The following is a 19,873-nucleotide window of genomic DNA, read 5'->3' as shown; positions in this document are numbered from 1 at the left end:
AAATCTCTCTATAACAATTTTTTTTTCCTCAGAACTGATTTTTTAAGTTATATTTTACCTCTCTATAACAACTTTTTACCTATAACAGCAACAACCATGTTTATAGCAGAACACTCTTTGTAAAATTACCTCTCTATAATAGCCATATTATTAAGATTAACAAAGTTTCTATAGATATAAAATTTGAAGATTTGCACATGATATCTTTTCCATTTGATAAATTCCAAAATATGTATGTATAGAAAATTTAACTGTTAAGCTCTTAGATTATTTTCAAAGGAAAGCTATTGGATACCTTTTTACTGAAAATTTGGACATGTGCCAATTCAAGCGTTATGTTGCTAGTAATAGAATAAAATCTACTAAAAAGCTACAAATACAAAGTTCTTCTATCAATCTTGAAAGAATTTATTTTTCTAGGTATCTTTAAAATGTCTGCCTTAGAGTTTAAATCTTTATACATTTAGCTATGAATTTTATTAATAATATATTAGCTTTCTTCGATATTTAACTAGTGAAATATGCATAATTTTTGAGATTTTAAATTTGAATTTTTTTCTTATCTTTTATATGTAACATAAAAAATTTAAAATAAGTAGTTTTTGGATAATTTTTATTTATAACAGCCAAAAAATATTTAAACGTCAAATGTTATTATAAATGTATAATAGTCATTCACTATAAAAGTCAGAAAACCAAAAAATATCGGAATAAACGAGACTTGTTATTGAGAGGAATAGTGCATTACAATTTACAACCCACTGATAAAATAAATAAGTATAATACTCTATTTAGCAAGTTGTCTTTGTTGGCCGGCGGTCGACGTTACTGAAGAAAGTCAGAGTTGCTTCCCGGCCAAACTTTATCTTAAGAAAAAGGCAGGGAAACCCAAAAAAAAGGTAATAAAGGCATCCAAAGGAGGCAATTACGTAGTTTGGAAGCCCCCTTCTTTTGACCAAATAGTCTAACTCTAGTTCTATAGAGTAAAAGCTGCATACATGGCGCAAAGATAGCAGAATCAAAAGAATCTTATGTTTCAAAGTTGTTTTTGTCTCGAGATCCAGGAAATACTATAAACAAGTTCACTTCTTTTAACCTCATCTTTACTCCAATGGGTTTCTTTTTTTTTTTAGGGGGGGGGGGGGGGCTGAAATGCTACACATAAGACTATTCTGATAGAACTTCGTACCACTAGCTGCATTTCCTTAAGCAAAGCTTTGGTTAACCCATGACTCGATTCTCGTCAAGAAGCAGATGTTCATACCCTTTACTGGTTTGTAGCTTGGTGGGGTTCTTTATTCTGCTTCATTTCTCATCCTTGGGTAGTTACAGAGGTTCTCAGGATGGCCAGATCCGAGAAGGGGTGAATGCAAATCTTCAGTCCTTTATTCATGAATATGAAGAGTTGGAGGACATCAAAATTCCTCAGCAAAGAGGAAGCCAATCTTCAGAAGCCAATGTCCTAATTGATGAATTCCTTGACAAGTCTTCTAAACTCAGGCACAATTTCTTTCCTGACCGGAGAACTAGCATAGACCCTCGAAAGAATACTAAAGATGACAGCTTTTACTATTACCCCGGGAGAATTTGGTTAGATACTGATGGACATCCAATTCAAGCTCATGGTGGTGGAATTCTTTATGATAAAAGATCAAGAATGTATTATTGGTATGGCGAGTACAAGAATGGTCCTACTTATCGAGCCCCTGGGAAGAACATAGCTCGAGTAGACATAATTGGTGTTGGCTGCTACTCTTCTAAAGATTTATGGACTTGGAAGAATGAGGGTATTGTATTAGCCGCGGAGGAAATGGATGAGGCTCATGACCTTCACAAGTCTAAAGTGTTAGAGAGGCCTAAAGTGATCTACAATGAGAAGACAGGTAAATATGTAATGTGGATGCATATCGATGATGCTAATTATACTAAAGCCTCTGTTGGAATTGCCATAAGCAATTCCCCTACTGGTCCTTTTCGATATCTATATAGTAAAAGGCCTCATGATTTTGAAAGCAGGGACATGACTTTGTTCAAAGATGATGATGGAAAGGCATATGTCATTTACTCCTCTGTTCACAACAGGGAGCTTCATATTGGTCTTCTTGATCAAGATTATGTCGATGTTGCAAATGTTATGTCAAGGGTTCTTGTAGGTCAGTATAGGGAGGCACCGGCCTTGTTCAAGCACAAAGGAACTTACTACATGATCACATCAGGGTGCAGTGGTTGGGCACCAAATGAGGTGCTGGCTCATATGGCTGAATCAATTATGGGACCATGGGTAAGTATAGGCAACCCATGTATAGGTGCAAACAAAGTTTTTCAAGTCACTACATTCTTTGCTCAGAGCACATATGTGCTCCCTATTTCTCCTGGTTCGTTTATTTTCATGGCTGATCGATGGAATTCAGATGATTTGGGTGAGTCTAGGTATGTATGGCTTCCTTTAACTGTGGAGGAAGAAGCTAGCAGTCGGCGACAAAGAGTATCTATCTTTTGGCATAAAAGATGGAAGCTTCTTAAAAGTCTTGTTTAGAAGTAAGCTTATAATTTTCTTCTGAAACAGTGGTTATTCTCATCATAGAGTAGTTTACTAGCCTTTTATGAAGTATGTACAATGTGAAGTGATACAAGCTGTTTATCAAAATAACTTGTTACCTTGTTGGAACTAGAATTACACACAGCTTTAATCCATATATATCAAGATGTATGATTGCAGCTTCTCATGCCTTGTTAATAGAGGCAGATCGAGGATTTCAAAAGGATGGGTGCACTATTGTGAAGAGGCGAATCTGGAATTTATATTTGATTGGTTTAATTTTAATCTCTTACCTTGGCCCACTACACTTTTAAAATTATAGATTCAAAATTATATTCTTTTTGAAATTTTAGTCATTTTCACATATATATATCTATACTGCGTGCCGAAAACAAGACCATTGGGATTGAAACCGCCAATTTCACTTGTAGAGGTGTACCCAATAATAAATTGCACCATAATAGTCTTTGCACATGGGTTCACGCACACATATTTAAGTAATTTTGAAGCAATATAATATTGTTATACATGGTTTAGGGAGACAAGTATGGGTCCACGTGAACCCATATCCCTCGACTTGGATACGCCTATGTTTCTTAAGGTTAGTTATTTAGTACTTTCCACATTCAAAACACAGCTAGAATTACCACTGCTATAGCTTCAACTTACAGCATCAGGTAACAAAATAATACAGTATAAGTTCAAGCTTCGATCCTACAAGTTACACCAATTTACAGCACCTCAAGAGAGCAGCATCACAATAATAAGTCTTAACATAATTATTAACTCTGCACAAGCAATCAAATAGCAGATAATTTATTGCAATCCCAATAAAATTCATAATCCAAAGAGTGGGCAAACGTCAAACAAAACCACCAACTTTTCTTTCTCAATACATCAAAATTTCAGGCAGTTAATGCCAATTCGAACTACTATGTATTACAATATGATTACCAAAATCTTCAATTGGACCCAAAAAAATAAAATAAATCGAAACTCCGAGGTTCTCAAGCGACAGCAATAGGCTATTGTTTCGAAGGCTCAACGTGTTTCTTGGAATCTCCGATGAAATCTTCCATATTATAGATAACGGTGATATAAAGGGAACAACTAGGGCATCGGGCGATCTCTTCACCTAGCTTCAGATCTTCCTTTGTGATTTGGAACAGGTCACCGCACGGACAAGGATATGTGAAAGCTTGGAGCTCGTTGTTCCACTCCATGTCCTCAATCTCCACGTCATCGTACGACATCCCTCGCTGCTTTTGTTCTTCGTTTTTCACAGAGATTAGGGTTTTCCTGTTCGGAATTTGATAAAGGTTATAAGGTCCGTCGAAGTTGATTGGGTTTTTAAAGATCGGGAAAATTGCATCTGACGTCCTTTTAGGACTCGTTTGTTGTTTTTAAGTAACGTGAATATTAAGATGTGGTATGCAGATCTGAACACTGAATGATTATAAATTTGAATATATATATATATAAATAAAGTGATTAAATATTATATCAATTAGTGAAAATATTAACTTGAACAAAAAAAGTTATTATTTGAGATAAATTGAAATATTATAAGATATAATTTAATATTTATGTAAGATCCCATTGTTAAACTATCTGAACTATAAATAAAAATTATATATAATAACAACAATTGTAGTAACGAAATGTAACCAAAAAAAATATTTTGAACGTAAAGTATTCATACAAGATATATAACTTTTAGCTTCATTTAGTAATATTATTATTTATATTATCAAGTGTTAATTCAAATTAGTAAGATGTTAGCCATATGTTTGCAATGCATTACCTTAGATCTTGATGTAAAAACTTTATTTGCTAATACAAAGATTTGAGTAGTTTAATTCAAAGTTCTAGAATATTTCTTATGTTAAAAAGTAAATATTCTTTGTTTTTTCAAAATCTTTTTTACATGGACTTGTAACGTATGACGAATAATTCAAGAGCAATAGCACATAAATATTCAGAAAGCACTGAAATATAAATCTTACTTATGTATACATTATCCGAATTCTAGCCAAATATGAAACTATAGCGGCTCTAATTTCAACAACACAGAACTTCATTATCCGAATTCTAGCCATAGCAAAGTTTCTTAATTTTGGACGAGCTTCACGGTTTATATTTCAACTAGAGAAATTGAATTTCAGTCACTAATATGCAATTCTTGAAGAAAACAAAAGAACGTTCAAAAGGGACTATGTGAATCTGCAAAAGAGAAAAAAACATTGCTAACAATTTAGAACACGTCCCAGTTAAGATTTACGATTTAGAGAATCAGGATGTCAACAAAATCAAGAAAAATTACAGAAAATTCAGAGATTCAATCAAAATATAATATCCAAAAGTGAGAACAAGACACAAATAAGAGGCAAGCAAAACCTTCTAGTTTAGCCCCTTCTCAGTCGTATTTTAAAAGGGGTTTTTTAAACCCTAAACTCGAAACTGAAATTTACCATTAGAAAAGAAACAAGATGGAGAATTCCAAGTATAATTTTCAAAATCTTACCCAGAAAAAGATTCGGCGGCGCGGCTGCTTGATCCTTGAATGAAGAGAGAGATGTGTGAAGGATTGAAATTTGTTTTGGGCTTAGAAGAAATAGCCTGATGTCAAGAGAGAGCAAAGGAGCACCGAAAAAAGAGGCGTGTATTTTCGGGATTTTTAACCTCTGGACGGAATTAAGACTCAATTAAAGGTCTGACCGAATCAGACCTATCCAGACTTTTTAAAAATAAAAAACAAATATATACTTAATGGACTATGATTCATTCAGATTCAAACCCTGCAACTAACACAAAAACAGCAACAAATTATAATCCCATTTAGTACAAGGTATAATTTCACTTAGTTGGGTATGGGAGATATAATCCCATTTAGTGAAGTCTGGAAAGGATAGTATATACGCAGATCTTATCCCTATCATAGGATAAAGAGGCTATTTTCAAATAAAACCCCAACATCCTTCTCTCCAAAAACTTCTCACCTTGCTCTTGGGGAGACTCGAACTCACAAACTCTTGGTTGGAAGTGGAGGTTGCTTACCATCACACCCTGCAAACAAATGAGGCCTTAATAACTTAGAGAAATGTAATATGACCCTGAGCTTTAGTAAATTACAACTTCAATACAGCATGTTCGGGGACTTAAGGCGGCGGGGATTAACAAACTATCATACCACAGGTGAAAACAAAAATTTATTTCTATCTACTCCTTCATTTGGCTAAAATTACTTTTACAAGTATAATTTTTAAATCAATAAATGTTTAGCCCCAAAATATAGTATTATGTTCTTTTCTAAATGGAGTCTTTTGAAATTCCTTAAGTGCCCTAGTAAAATATGTTAAACCTTTATTTGTAAGCATGCTCTAATATTTATTTATTTTAGATTAATGTTTTAATGCATAAAAATCCAATGAATTCTTGTGTAGCAGAGCAGCATGTAACATTTATCAAACGACATTAATTGGGAGGATAGTGTTACTTTAAAGTGTAAACTAGGGTATATTGTTTCTATTTTTTGGTAATTCTTTTCCAACAAACAATAGTAACTAAGCTTCAATTTCAAATATCGTTAAAATACATGCCTAGTTGAGCACATCACAGTGAAATTTATATTATCATGAAATGACAAATTTTATGTTTATTGTAACTTACTAAATCGTTCTTATTTATTTGGACTTGAGTCCGGCAACATGAACACCCTAAAAAAACAAAGGGAGTTATATAAATCAATAATTTTTATTATGATTTATAATAAATTGAATAAGGTAAAAAAATTACATTATTTAAAGAATATAAAAGAATGAAGTACAAATTAAAATTGATGCAATAGGACTGCAAATTGCCCAAAAACTCTTCTAGGCCTTATTTGGCTAAAGAGCAAAGCTTCTCTGTCCTACAGAGTACAGACTGCAGCAGCGAGATGAGAGGTGTCAAAGCTCTCAGAAGCTCCAAGCTTTCTTCACTCCCACTCCGCCATTTCTCTACACTTACACTCTCCAAATCCAAAAAATCTGCCCCTTCTCCTCCTCCCCCACTTCCCATCACTGCGAATGCCCTACGAGATTCAGTCACTTCTTCTCAGTGGCAATTCATCAAACACATTTCAGGCGAACTAAACCCCACCTTAATTTCCAACGCCCTCCCAAACCTTCGTTCATCTCCGGACCGTGTACTCACTTTCATCGAAAATATCAGCCCTAATTGCTTAGACATTACCTGTTATAGCCTCGTTATTTGCATACTCTCTCGTCTTCCCTCGCCTAAAGAGGCCACGCAGCTTCTCAAGCAAGTGATCAGTGCACGCGTTGTAACGCATAAGGAGTTTTTTGATGGGCTTGTGAGTGCTCGGGAGAAGCTGGAAATAAAGAGCTCAATTGTGTTGGATTTGCTCGTAAGGGCGTATTGTGAATTGAAGAAAGGCGAGGAGGCGTTAAAGTGTTTTTATTTATTGAAACAGAAGGGAATTTTGCCCAAGATTGAAACTTGTAATGATTTATTGAGTCTTTTTAATAAATTGAATAGGACCCATTTGGCCTGGATTGTGTATGCTGAAATGTTTAGGATGAAGATTAGTTCGACTGTATGCACGTTTAATATAATGATCAATGTTCTATGTAAAGAAGGCAAGTTGAAGAAGGCAAAGGAGTTCATTGAAAACATGCAGTGTTTAGGGGTTAAGCCAAATTTAATATCGTATAATACTGTGATTCATGGTTATTGTTCGAAGGGGGATGTTGAAGGAGCAAATAAGTTTTTCGAGACGATGACAGTAAAAGGAATTGCGCCTGATTTGTATACGTTTAATTCTCTAATCAGCGGGATGGTGAAGGAGGGGAGGGAAAAGGAGGTGTCTTCATTGTCAGAGAAAATGAAGTCGTTCGGGTTGATCCCTACAGCTGTGACTTACAATACTCTGATAGATTCATGCTGCAATAAAGGGGACTTAGAAAAGGCATTCTTTTATAGGGATGAGATGGTTAAGATTGGGGTTGCGCCGAGCGTTACTACCTATAACTTGTTGATCCATGCATTGTTTCTTGATGGCAGAATGGCGGAAACTGATGATCTGGTGAAAGAGATGGCAGTGAAGAGAGTACTTCCTGATAGTATTACATATAACATATTGATCAATGGCTATTGCAGGGCGGGAAATCCAAAGAAGGCATTTAAGTTCTATGATGAAATGTTGAGTAAGGGTCTCCAACCAACGATTGTCACTTATACATCACTTATCAAAGTCTTGGGCAAACGGAATCGGATGAAAGAAGCAGATGATTTGGTTGTTGAAATATTGCGGAAAGGGCTATTCCCAGATCTAATTATGTTCAATGCATTGATTGATGGCCATTGTGCCAATGGTAACGTTGTGCGTGCTTTTGATATACTGAAGGAATGAATAAAATGAACGTTCAGCCTGATGAAGTTACCTACAACTGTCTGATGCAAGGGTATTGTTGGGAGAGTAAAGTTGAAGAAGCTTGTGCCCTTCTCAAGGAGATGAAGGGAAGAGGAATTAAACCTGATCATATCAGCTATAACACACTAATCAGTGGGTACAGTAAGAGAGGTGACATGGATGATGCATTCAAAGTTCGTGATGACATGTTAAGTGCAGGTTTTAACCCTACTCTTCTCACTTACAATGCTCTCATACAAGGTTTATGCAAAAAACAGGAAGGTGTACTTGCCGAGGAACTTCTCAAAGAAATGGTTAGTAAAGGCATTACTCCTGATGATAGCACTTATCTTGCTTTGATTGAAGGGATTGGTGATGTTGATAGTTTCTTGGAGAGAAAAGATCCATCATAAGGTAACTTGTCAGGTTCCTGTTTGCAGCTTACAACTCCTTGGTGATTCGTTGGATAGAACTGACTCGATTGAGTTGAAATACTTGCTGGAACTGAAACGTCCACACAGTTCATCCTTCCCTAGTCGCTTGCATTTTCACATTTTTCTAATCAGATTGACATAACAGTCCAACTACATAGCCAGATATGCTCTGCTTCATTTCCCCTTAGTGTTTGGCCAGAAAGGGACCATCTCTGTATATTCCATGTGTATGTTGCAAATATTTTACTCGTGCATACAGCCACAGGCCAGAGCTACTTCTCTGTATTGAAGATGGAACGCTATTTCATCGTCCTCCTGAAGAAAAGATTAGTGTTGGGGGAAAACCATGCCAAGAAGCTTCCTTATTACAGAAAAAGGGAAAAAGTGTCCAGAATATATGGTCCAGACCTGTCAAATGAAGGGACAGGAAATGTGATATTTAAGACCAGTAACTGAGTTTCTGGAGTGGCGAACATATTCATATCAGGAATTCTTGAAGCAATAATTTTTATCTCAAATTTGTTTCCCGAGGAGTTAAATGTACTTGAATGGACTTTGGACTAGGTTTTCACTCTGTGAGATGCTTCTATAGCACATTCATAGATGTTGAAGAGTATTGGAGGTATGTGTAGTAAACGAGATTAGAAAATCGGCTCTGCTAGTTGCATGCACTGTAAGTTTCACGCTGATATTGGCTTGTAAAATATAGTACATCCAAAAGCAATCTTATATTGGCCAACTAATTCACAATTCTGAGAGCTAGCTGATATTACTTGATGAGCCCCAATCATAATTTCGCTTTTGCAGTCTCCAATTTTCAACATTTTTGTCTATATTATACTCATAACTATGGTTGAAGTTCTTTTCTCTCTCTCTCTCTATCAGGATAAGTAGGCTGCTTAATTGGGCTTAAATTCTGAAAATACGTCATATTTCTACCTGCAGTTTGTACAAGGCTACAAGCTGAGGCGCTGGTTACACCTCAACTGTTTACTCTTATGTTTCTCAGAAACATATATGCAAGATGCTGTGAATGATAAGCTCTTTTCCTTTAAATTTTTTAAATGCAATAGGTTATGACCTACTTCACAGGATTAGCTGGTTTTACAAGGATACCATAGAATCGGGATGTTGCTTAAGTCTGGTTATATGTAATATCGGTAAGTTAAGTATGTAGCCTATAGGTTTACCACATCTTCACCTTTTACATCCTTTGTAAAATCTACCCTTTTTTTGTCTTCTCTGTCACTGATAAAGACTTCCGTAGATTTTGAACATTGCAGTCTGGGAAACAATTTTTCCACATCTTCAGGAAAGAAGACTTGGAAGCTCTTTAAGCTTACTCTCCAATTTCATGTTTAATGAATGGTAAATATCCCAAGAATTTTGTGTCTCTGGAACAAGGGGGACTGCTAGTTTGTCACAACTAATAGTACAGTATGTAGTGGGATAATATCCTTTCTATGTTTAGTCTCATAGAAACACTCCTTTTTTTGCTTCAGGTTACTGAGGCTTTATTTCATGCAAAAGAAACTGACCATCTGTATAAACTTATTGTCTTTCAATGAGATTAATATTCATCAAATGCCATTTCTTATGTCGCCTTGCCACCTTTATCTTTTGTCTTTTACTCTTAATTCCTGAAGGGCTGTGCTTCCTTGGATTGACACTTTATGTTCATATTGCTTGTGGAAATACATGTTAGCTATATATTTCAGTACTAGTCCAGGGTAGCACTTATCACCAGTCCTTGCTTCTGAGCCATTACCAACTTGCTAATGGTTGCTGGCCCGAAGGTTGAAGTCATCGAACTGTTTGAGTGTGCAATTCTTATAAGCACGTTAGTTAAATCAGTTGGTCTTGCGTATTTTAATTGTTGGAAGCATCATACATTACTGATTATTACTCTCAATTACTATCTCACTATCGGTTCCCTTTAACACCTGAGTTGTTTGACCAGTAAAAAGTAACTTCATAATTCATCAGATTACAGACAAATACAAAGCTAAGCTGTTTGAGTCTAGAACGCCAAGGTGGTATTTAAGCTAAACCAATTATAAAAGATCTACACGTTGCAGGAGCACCATTCTTGTAAACTGTTTTGTATAATTAACATTCGAAGACCTGGGATTCCAGATGCAGAAGGTTGTTTGTATCTTACTGGTATGCAGTTTGCTTTGTGCCAGGGGTGGTAGTGGTTGGTGAATATGATATAAAATCAAAGCGCTCTACCTAAGGTCGGATTACTACTTACTAGTACTCCGTATTATTTTTTTCGACAACGCACGTGCAGTACTCTTATATTGAGCGTGTTACAATTTACAACCCACTGATAAAATAAGTAATATATGGCAAGTTGGCTTTGTTGGCTGGCTATCGACGTTACTCAAGAAAGTCAGAGTTGCTTCCCAGCCAAACTTTATCTTAAGAAAAAGGCAAATGAAACCCAAAAAAAGGTCATAAAGGCATCGAAAGGGGGCAATTATGTAGTTTGGAAGCCTCCTTTTGACCAAATAGTCTTACTCTAGCTCTGCAGAGGAAAAGCTGTATACATGGCTCAAAGGTAGCAGAATCAATAGATTCTTAGTTTTCAAAGTTGTTTTTGTCTCGAGATCCAGGAAATACTATAAACAAGTTACACTTCTTTTAACCTCATCTTTACTCCAATGGGTCTCCTTTTCTCTTTTTGGGGCCTGAAATGAGCTATATGTTAAGACTAATCTGATAGAACTTCTGACCACCAACTGCAGTCCCTTTAGCAGAGCTTTGCTTAACCCATGACTCGATTCTCGTCAAGAAGCAGATGCTCATACCCTTTACTGGTTTGTAGCTTGGTGGGTTTCTTAATTCTGCTTCATTTCTCATCCTTGGGTAGTTACAGAGGTTCTCAAGATGGCCAGATTCGAGAAGATTCATGAATATGAAGAGTTGGAGGAGATCAAAATTCCTCAGCAAAGAGGAAGCCAATCTTCAGAAGCCAATGCCCTAATTGATGAATTCCTTGATAAGTCTTCTAAACTCAGGCACAATTTCTTTCCTGACAAGAGAACTAGCATAGACCCTCGAAAGAATACCAAAGATGACAGCTTTTACTATTATCCCAGGAGAATTTGGCTAGATACTGATGGACATCCTATTCAAGCTCATGGTGGTGGAATTCTTTATGACGAAAGATCAAGAATGTACTATTGGTATGGTGAGTATAAAGATGGTCCCACTTATCGAGCTCCCCAGAAGAATGTAGCTCGAGTAGACATAATTGGTGTTGGCTGCTACTCTTCTAAAGATTTATGGACTTGGAAGAATGAGGGTATTGTATTAGCCGCGGAGGAAAAGGATGAGACTCATGACCTTCACAAGTCTAAGGTATTAGAGAGGCCTAAAGTGATATACAATGAGAAGACAGGTAAATATGTAATGTGGATGCATATTGATGATGCTAGCTATACCAAAGCCTCTGTTGGCATTGCTATAAACAATTCCCCTACTGGTCCTTTTCGATATCTATATAGTAAAAGGCCTCATGGTTTTGAAAGCAGGGATATGACTTTGTTCAAAGATGATGATGGAAAGGCATATGTTATCTACTCCTCTGCGCATAACAGGGAGCTTCATATTGGTCTTCTTGATCAAGATTGCGTTGATGTTACTAATGTTATGTCAAGGGTTCTTGTGGGACAGTATAGGGAGTCTCCGGCTTTGTTCAAGCACAAAGGAACTTACTACATGATCACATCAGGGTGCAGTGGCTGGGCACCAAATGAGGCACTGGCTCACGTGGCTGAATCAATTATGGGACCATGGGTGACTATAGGCAACCCTTGTATTGGTGCAAACAAAGTTTTTCAAGTCACTACATTCTTTGCTCAGAGCACATATGTACTCCCCCATTTCTCCTGGTTCGTTTATTTTCATGGCTGATCGATGGAATCCAGACGACTTGAGTGAGTCTAGGTATGTATGGCTTCCTTTAACTGTGGAAGAAGAAGCTAGCAGTCGGCGACAAAGAGTATCTATCTTTTGGCATAAAAGATGGAAGCTTCTTAAAAGTGTAGCTTAGAAGTATGCTTTATATTTTTCTTCTGAAACAGTGGTTATTCTCATCATAGAGCAAGTTTACTAGTCTTTTAAGAAGTATGTGTACTGATACAAGTTGTTTACTAGAATAACTTGTTACCTTGCTGGAACTAGCATTACTGCATTATTTTTGGGACAAAGGCAACCAAAACTAAAAAACCCCACCAACTTGAAATTGGTGAACTTTTAAAAATGATTTTGCCCAATCTTCCTCAATCTTAAAGGAAGAGTAGAGTTTCATCCCATAACAAGGAATTCAATTCCATTCTTATAATGAGTTAGCTAGCAAGATATATGGTATTCTGAATATTGTCCAGAGCACCATAGGTAAAGCCTTGTCAGACAAAATAGATAACACTTAAAAAGAAGATGATTGTACATTAAGAGGGTCAAAGTTTCTAGAGGGAACCCATAGTTTATTAGTTTAACTTATATATATTTCCAAAACAAATCAAATTCTACATCAAAACAGAGAATTAAACAGATAAAACAGAGAGTGAATCTTGATGCAGGAAAAAGTAATTGTTAAACAGACCAAAGTTTCAATCAGCTTCCTCTACAGTAGATTCAATCCGGAGGAGGACAAAACCAACAGCAACTCCAACGAGAACCAAGCCAGGGATAATGGAAGCAATCCTGAAAATCTCACCAGCAACACTGCAGGTTGAAGACAAAGCTCCACCTTTAGCTTGTGATGGGGTTTTCAATGAGCTAACAATCTTTGCAAAAGATTGCTCAGTGCACATAGGGAGGCCTAATGAGGCAACATTGTTATTTGCCTTTAGTCCTCCAAATGAGTTCAATCCATTAATGTAGTTCACTTTGGTTCTTTTCTGGGAAGACATCCTTGTACCTAGAATGGCTGGTGAACTTACTGTTGCTGCAGAGAATGTTGTCATTGTTGCCATTGTTTTCTGACCCCCAACCTATACAAAAACAAGTGAAGTTGTTAACAAAGTTTATACAAAATCTTGGAAAAGGAAGAACTAAAGATTGAGGTTTTACCTGGTTGTGATGGTTTGTGGAGTGCTCTAAGTTTGCCAAAGTAGAGAGATAATAAAAGGGTGAACATTGGATATTGTTTTTTGTGAGGTGAATATGAGAGCAATGGATAAGGGGGGTGTTGAGATGGTTGGCTGACAAGGAAAAATGGATGAGGTATCTTATAGCTCATGAACTTGTAATACTGGCCAGGAAATTTGGTGGGGTATGGACCTTTTGTCCTAATTTAGATAAAGAAGCAGCATAATTGACTTATTTGTCCTTTCTTTTCCTTTTAAAGAAATTACATAAAGTATAGTTCAGATTACAGAAAAATTGGATAGTATTTGATTGGTTAATGTTCTTTTCCTAGCTTATGAATACATTTCTCCTTAGTTTGTACCAATTTCAAAATTTCGACAATTACCTGAAAATGTTAATTCACAGGAGTCTTTTGTTTCATGTAAAAGATGAATAACGTAAAGCTTTCTGACCTCAAAATATTGTAAAAATGATAGCAGATAGTCATTCTAGAGGGCTGCTATTTAGGAATTAACCAACGTGTTCTAAATTTCAGCTTTTCAGGACGGAAAGTAGATTTTTGTTCAAATTTTCAGGACAAAATAAGTACCGACTAATCTCTAAATAGCAGCCCTAAGAATGACTATTCAGGTACTTCCCCCAAAAATATTTTGGTAGTTAGATGAAAATTTACTCATTTTTATTTGTTGGGTAATTTTTTCGTTATTGAGGAAAACGTAATATAGTCTATCATAAGGTCATTCTTGAAAATTTCGAAAATACTTGTAATGATCAGCTCATTCTTAAGGAGGTTCATTATCCCATTTAAAGCGTAAAATGGTATTATTTCCTAAACCTAAAAAGTTAAGGGGGTTAAGTGAAATTACTCTAACATTCCAAAGCAAAATCTTCATGGAATATTTCTCAAAAGCTGAAGAATGATGTGATGAACAAAACAACTCACAAACAATATAAGCATTTTGGCCAAACTTTGGCCACATGAGCATTTCCAACATAAGTAAACCAGATAATAATTGAATATCCCAATTTAAATCAACAAGAATTTAGTCTTAATACCAGTCAACTGGCTTAAAAGCCAAAGCTATTAATACAGACAAGCACAGTCTTCAAATTTTGTCAACAGAATGCAGTACTTAACAAACTAGTAAAGAGGTCTTCAAAACTAGTCAATAAATAACAGTACTCAAGTAAGGCCATGCAAACTAGAATTGCTATTTGCTGGGATGGGAAACTCCTCCTGCTTTGACAACAGTAACCTGTAAATAAAGGATTTCATTGGATTTTCCTCTCATAAACTCACAAATGCACCTGTCTTCTTTTTCAACAAGATTCCATCTACATATTTTGCGCCATCCTTTTTTGAGCCATATCCTACCATCCTTCCAAATATTAACCTCTGTTTCAAATTTTCTGCCCTCAGAATCGCGAAAGAACATTTTTGGAGGGAGTTCAAGATTGTAGTCTCTCACCACATCAACTGGGACGTACTGCAATTTGGAACAAAGACTTGTTTAATGAGAATGCTATAAGGTTGAACTATAGAATTGTTCACTGGTACAGTTGTAAGGCTTTTAATTACCAGTTGATCTCTTCTTTTTGCTCGTATTTTCGCAACAAAGTAAGGATTTTTAGGCTGAGTCGCACGTCCACTTCTGAAAATCTCTGCACCATATTGATCAGGGACATCCCTCTTCTTGATAGTAGTGGCTCTTTTGAATACACCTAAATCAAGAAAGCTAATTGGTCAGGTTCACAAACAGAAATGTCAAGGATAGCTAGAATATTTAGGACGGTCTAAGGCTTGTTAACTTATATATCCAGCATCTCTCTTGTGTTTTGTTGATGTGAGACTCTGTCTAAAGAGTGGGGGTGTTACATCCCACCACATGGAGAGTGACTCTAATACCATCTGTAACAGATCAGCCCGTTAGTGATATTGTCCGCTCTGGGCCTAGGCTTTCACGGGATTAAAACGCATCATTAGGGTCTAAGGCTTGTTAACTTATATACTCAGCATCTCTCTTGTGTTTTGTCGATGTGAGACTCTGTTTAAAGAGTGTGGTGCTACAGTCAAGGACAACAGGTTATTCATGAATACTTAGAGATAATCCCTGCATTTTATTTTTATACGGCTACATTTGTTTGAAAATAGAGTTTAAGAAAGAAAGAAAACTTTTAATACATGCCAAAGTATCATTAGGCCTGTTCAATTACCGAGATTATGAAAATAATCCACTAGTATAAAATTCGATGTTATTTTACTGTTCGTTTTATAATGTCAATGCAAATAACTTAAACTCTAATAATGTACTAATAAGTAAAGAATTGAAATGCATTAAAATGAAAAAGAGGAATTGTAGAGGGTCTTTAATTGTGTCTACCTTTTGAACATGGGGCCTTTTTCTTGAACATTTTTGCCTTTTCATTCTTTTCTTCTTCTTCTTCCTCCTCCTCCTCCTTCTCGACAGATTCCTCTGCCTCCTCATCGTCATCTTTTTCCTCTTCCACGTAACTACCTTTTGAACATGGCGCCTTTTTCTTGCATATTACTATTGCCTTTTCTTTTGTTTCTTCTTCTTCTTCTTCATATTCCTCGTCCTCGTCTTCTTCTTCTTCTTCCATGTACTCCTCATCCTCATCGCCATCAAAAGAAGAACTAGAACTACTGCTATCACTGGCCAAATGTTTCTTCCCTTTTTGCCCTTCACTCTTTTGATGTGCAATATTGATCATTTCTTCCTCCTCCACTTTCACAGCGACTCCAGCTCCTTTCTTTTCACATGCAGTTTTTCCAAGTAATTTGAAATCAAATACACCATTCCCATCATAGTCAAAAATCAAAAAATCTCCAAACTCCAAACTGTTGTCCTCAATGAATTTCACCCATCCATCTTGGAAATAAAGGTATCTGCCTTTTTTCGCCATTCCAATTGGCCATACATTCCCAAATCTATCCCTAAGTGAAACCCTTTTAGGTAGCTTACCATTCTTATACTCTGTAAAAGCCGTGGGGATTTTCTGTATGAAAACAAAAAAGGTTCATTTTTACGAAAAGTACAGATTATCAAATTCTTAAAATCAGATTGTCCATATTTATCATACATAAAAGCAGCCAATATCAGGCGGAAAAATATTTCAAGTAAACTCAAGTTTGAAAATTTTGAGGTTATAAATCAAGTAACTGCAAAGTAACTTGGTTTTACTAAATAACAAATTAAATCAGGGGCACTCTGTAGTTTTACTGCAAAGTAACTTGTTTTTGTTTTTCACTTTTAGCTCGAACCAGAAATTATTTATATTCGATGACCGAAAAGTATAATAACATACATAATATATATATTATTATTTTGAGAGCGACTATACATTGTCATTTTCCCAAAGTAACTTCCCTTGTCATTTGCTATTGCAATCAGCAACTTATGACATTTAAGGACCGAGTTTAATGTAACATTGCAAATCTGTGACATCTATTACGTAGTCCAATCATATACTATGGTTAAACTCCAAAATGTTGATTTAGGAAAGGGGTTATGCACTGAACTGGTTTAACTATAAAAAATACTCTAAAATTAACTCAGCGTTAAGAAAAATATAATAAGTGATACTAAAGTTACAGCTTTATAACTTTATCCGTATTTAATGCTGATTTATATCTTATTCATAAAGGCGGATCTATCGTGTAAGCTATGGGTTTGTCCGAACTCAATAGTTTACGCTCCAATCATGTATATTTATTACAAAACTTACTAAATAAGTATAATAAATAATAGATCTCTAACCCAATAACTCAAATCGGCGATAAGCTGAAATCATACGGTTCAAATCCTGAATACGTCTTTTTACTCTTTTTACTTCACGTTCCCCTATTCACGGCCTACATCTCCAATAAAAAAAATTAGAAAACAAAAAGATTTCTGAAAAAGAGTGGCAAAAACCCTTGACCAAATACTTGAAAATAGCAGGAGAAAAAAAACGATGAGAGGGAATTATAGTTACCAGCTTCTGGGAGCTGTTCTCTGGGTAGAATAACTTGAAGAAGCCCTTCTCCATCTTCTTAGCATCATCCATCTTACCCTCTTTTTTTTCTCTATAGAACAAAATTGCTTTTTTTTTTTCTTCTTTTTTTTTCAAAGTTTACCTTAACCTTGTAACTAGGCTAGAAAATTAAAACCTTGTGGACAAGTAAAGATTTTTGTAATCTGAATAGTGATTACATAAATTTTTAGATTGTCAGAGAGCATTTTCTCAAGTAATAAATGTAGAAAATGATATCAATGGAGAAATGTGAGGAATTATTGTGTATGAGCTGGGATTTTCCCATTTTGGATTGAAAAATTCAGCTAGTTTTTTTCCTGCAGCATTGCAAAAAATGGAACTCCATTATTTTTTTCACTGTATTGCAATAATTCAGTCAATGCGACAATGCCAATCCTTTTCACGTTAGTAATTCAAGAAGTGTAACAAGTAACTATCGTCTTTTCAAAAGTCGTTAGTGACTCTCATTTATGGCATCGCCTTTGACCAAGTTGACTTAAAAGGGTGTTCCTTCATGTGATCGGATGAGTGTGATAAGAGCTTTCAGAAGCTCAAGACTATCTTGATCACAACTCCAGTGTTTGATGCAGAAGGGTAGAGTTATTGCTTTTGTAATTAGTAAAAACTCTGTTTAGCTTTTATCAGTTTATAGGAAAACGTTTTCTGAATATCATGGTAGGTGGATTACATTTGTAGCAAGATTCTTTTTTGGCCATTATCGTCAAAAAGACTCGCCCATTAAAAGAAGAAAAAAAGAGAGCATATTTGCATCTGACTCATTTTTGACTAACATACCTTCGGAAATTGGAAGGGAGCCTTGGCGTAATTAGTAAAATTGGTATCATGTAATCGGGAAGTCACGGGTTCGAGCCGTGGAAACAGTCTCTTGCAGGAATGCAGGGTAAGGTTGCGTACTGTGGACTCTTGTGGTCCATCCCTTCCCTGGACCCCGCGCATAGCGGAAACTTAGTGCATCGGGCTGCCCTTTTATACCTTTGGAAATTATTCATTTTTATAAATTACTTCGAAATCAGGTTAGTGGGTTACGAGGTTCGGTGGTGACAACCCCCCTTCCCCCATTTGGTTTTCGTGATTCTGTTGTAATTTTTCAGGTGGATAGTCGTGGTTCATGTTAGCCGGTGCTTTTCTCTAATATCTGATCATTTTTTGGTCTATTTTTTGTTTTTGATCTGCTTATTTACGGTTCATGATATTAATTTTTTTGTGTGTGCTTTATCGTTATTCATATGTTTATTTACGGTGCTTTTCTACCGTTTATTTTCCCTCACTTTCTTCAGTTTGAGAAAATTGCTTTAGGGGGCACCGTGGTGGTTGGTATCCCGGCGGCGGTTTTGAGGTGTATGATTTTACTGTTTATGTGTTAGTTTAGCTTTTACGGTTTTGTTAGATCTAGCTATTTTTTTACTGTGTTTTTTTCGATCTTGGGGTTTTGCCTTGCACTGATAGTTTGATTTTACTGTTTCTCTTTTCTTGTTAGATTTTACCTTTTTTTCTCTACTCCACAGTCTAGTCGTACATTGTTGTTTCTCCTTTTGTTTTGTTCTTTTATTTTTAACATTCCTTGTAGGTTTATTGGTTTTGTCCTTTTGCGTCCCAAATCTGCCCCCACCCCCTTATATTATCGTTTTCTTCTTCTCCTTTCTTGGTACATTTTATATTGTTGGGGCTATACCAGTGGTAGTGGTGATAGCTCCTTCTGGTTTTGGGTCGTGGTATTTTCTGTGTTTTCAGGAATTCTCGGAGTATTGGATACAAGCAAAGGAGAGCAACCTGGGCGAGTGTTAGCAAAGGGCAGTGGGAAGTGGTGCGTGAGTGTACAACTACATCGAGTACAGCAAATCAGCCATAGGTTTTGTTATCAGGAGCTGGTACCTCCTGTTTTACTGTTTCCCTTTTGGTGTTAGCTAAATTACTGTTACTTTACTTCGCAATAGTTAAACCTTTCAACTAGGATACTAGTTACCACTTGTTTCCTTCTAGTTTGATTTGTTGTTCGTTGTGCACTAACGAGTCTTCTCTAGATTGTTGTAGGTGTAGTGGCTGCAGTCTGGGATGATAGAATAAGGGCATGTCCTCGGGTGGGGCAGAGTGTGGGGCTTGGGGCCAGGGGGTGGGTCGAGTAGCAGGGGAGGTAGATGGGGCAAGGGAGTCTATAGGTTGAGAATCGGGTCATGGAACATAGGTTCACTAACGAGTAAATCCATAGAGTTGGCGAAAATTTTGCAGAAGAGGAAGATTAATATAGCGTGTGTCCAGGAGACTAGGTGGGTCGGATCGAGAGCGAAAAACGTGGATGGGTATAAGTTGTGGTACTCTGGTGTCCTGAGGGGT

The 19,873-nt window shown here is 36.3% G+C and overlaps 3 protein-coding genes, 1 non-coding gene and 2 pseudogenes across 4 annotated transcripts; 3 read left to right on the top strand and 3 right to left on the bottom strand.

The window, feature by feature from the left end:
- Positions 1-1,142: 1,142 nt before the first annotated feature.
- LOC107776730 (uncharacterized) lies at positions 1,143-2,696 on the top strand. Its single transcript, XM_016596643.2, has one exon. The coding sequence runs from the start codon at positions 1,229-1,231 to the stop codon at positions 2,534-2,536; it is 1,308 nt and encodes a 435-aa protein (XP_016452129.2). The 5' UTR covers positions 1,143-1,228; the 3' UTR covers positions 2,537-2,696.
- Positions 2,697-3,334: 638 nt separating this feature from the next.
- On the bottom strand, positions 3,335-5,665 carry LOC107776729 (uncharacterized). Its single transcript, XR_012693697.1, has 2 exons — positions 5,064-5,665; positions 3,335-3,838 (listed from the first exon to the last, which is right to left on the bottom strand). It is a non-coding gene; the product is annotated as an uncharacterized LOC107776729 (transcript).
- A 717-nt stretch (positions 5,666-6,382) lies between these two features.
- LOC107776725 (uncharacterized) lies at positions 6,383-9,133 on the top strand (annotated as a pseudogene).
- A 2,001-nt stretch (positions 9,134-11,134) lies between these two features.
- On the top strand, positions 11,135-12,573 carry LOC107776726 (uncharacterized; annotated as a pseudogene).
- Positions 12,574-12,858: 285 nt separating this feature from the next.
- Positions 12,859-13,598, bottom strand: LOC107776728 (uncharacterized). The gene is made up of 2 exons (XM_016596639.2): positions 13,469-13,598; positions 12,859-13,389 (listed from the first exon to the last, which is right to left on the bottom strand). The coding sequence occupies exon 2, from the start codon at positions 13,369-13,371 to the stop codon at positions 13,006-13,008; it is 366 nt and encodes a 121-aa protein (XP_016452125.1). The 5' UTR covers positions 13,372-13,389; positions 13,469-13,598; the 3' UTR covers positions 12,859-13,005.
- Positions 13,599-14,480: 882 nt separating this feature from the next.
- On the bottom strand, positions 14,481-17,843 carry LOC107776731 (B3 domain-containing protein At4g34400-like). Its single transcript, XM_016596644.2, has 4 exons — positions 17,483-17,843; positions 15,868-16,504; positions 15,066-15,208; positions 14,481-14,973 (listed from the first exon to the last, which is right to left on the bottom strand). Exons 1-4 carry the CDS (start codon positions 17,552-17,554, stop codon positions 14,698-14,700), a joined length of 1,128 nt encoding a protein of 375 aa, XP_016452130.1. The 5' UTR covers positions 17,555-17,843; the 3' UTR covers positions 14,481-14,697.
- Between the last annotated feature and the right edge of the window lie 2,030 nt (positions 17,844-19,873).

The sequence above is a fragment of the Nicotiana tabacum genome, chromosome 7 (genome assembly GCF_000715075.1).
Source record: "Nicotiana tabacum cultivar K326 chromosome 7, ASM71507v2, whole genome shotgun sequence".
In the NCBI taxonomy this organism is placed as follows: domain Eukaryota; kingdom Viridiplantae; phylum Streptophyta; class Magnoliopsida; order Solanales; family Solanaceae; genus Nicotiana; species Nicotiana tabacum.
Note: the sequence above shows the minus strand (reverse complement) of the source record. Positions and strands in the feature narration are given on the sequence as shown.

Bases quoted from the DNA above. Each gene is read 5' to 3' on its own strand.
- LOC107776730 (XM_016596643.2), top strand. From the start codon at position 1,229: ATGACTCGATTCTCGTCAAGAAGCAGATGTTCATACCCTTTACTGGTT.
- LOC107776731 (XM_016596644.2), bottom strand. From the start codon at position 17,554: ATGGATGATGCTAAGAAGATGGAGAAGGGCTTCTTCAAGTTATTCTAC. The intron at 16,505-17,482 runs GTAACTATAATT...GTTTTCATACAG, and splicing joins AGAACAGCTCCCAGAAGCTG to AAAATCCCCACGGCTTTTAC. The intron at 15,209-15,867 runs GTAGACACAATT...TTCTTGATTTAG, and splicing joins AAAGGCCCCATGTTCAAAAG to GTGTATTCAAAAGAGCCACT.
- LOC107776728 (XM_016596639.2), bottom strand. From the start codon at position 13,371: ATGGCAACAATGACAACATTCTCTGCAGCAACAGTAAGTTCACCAGCC.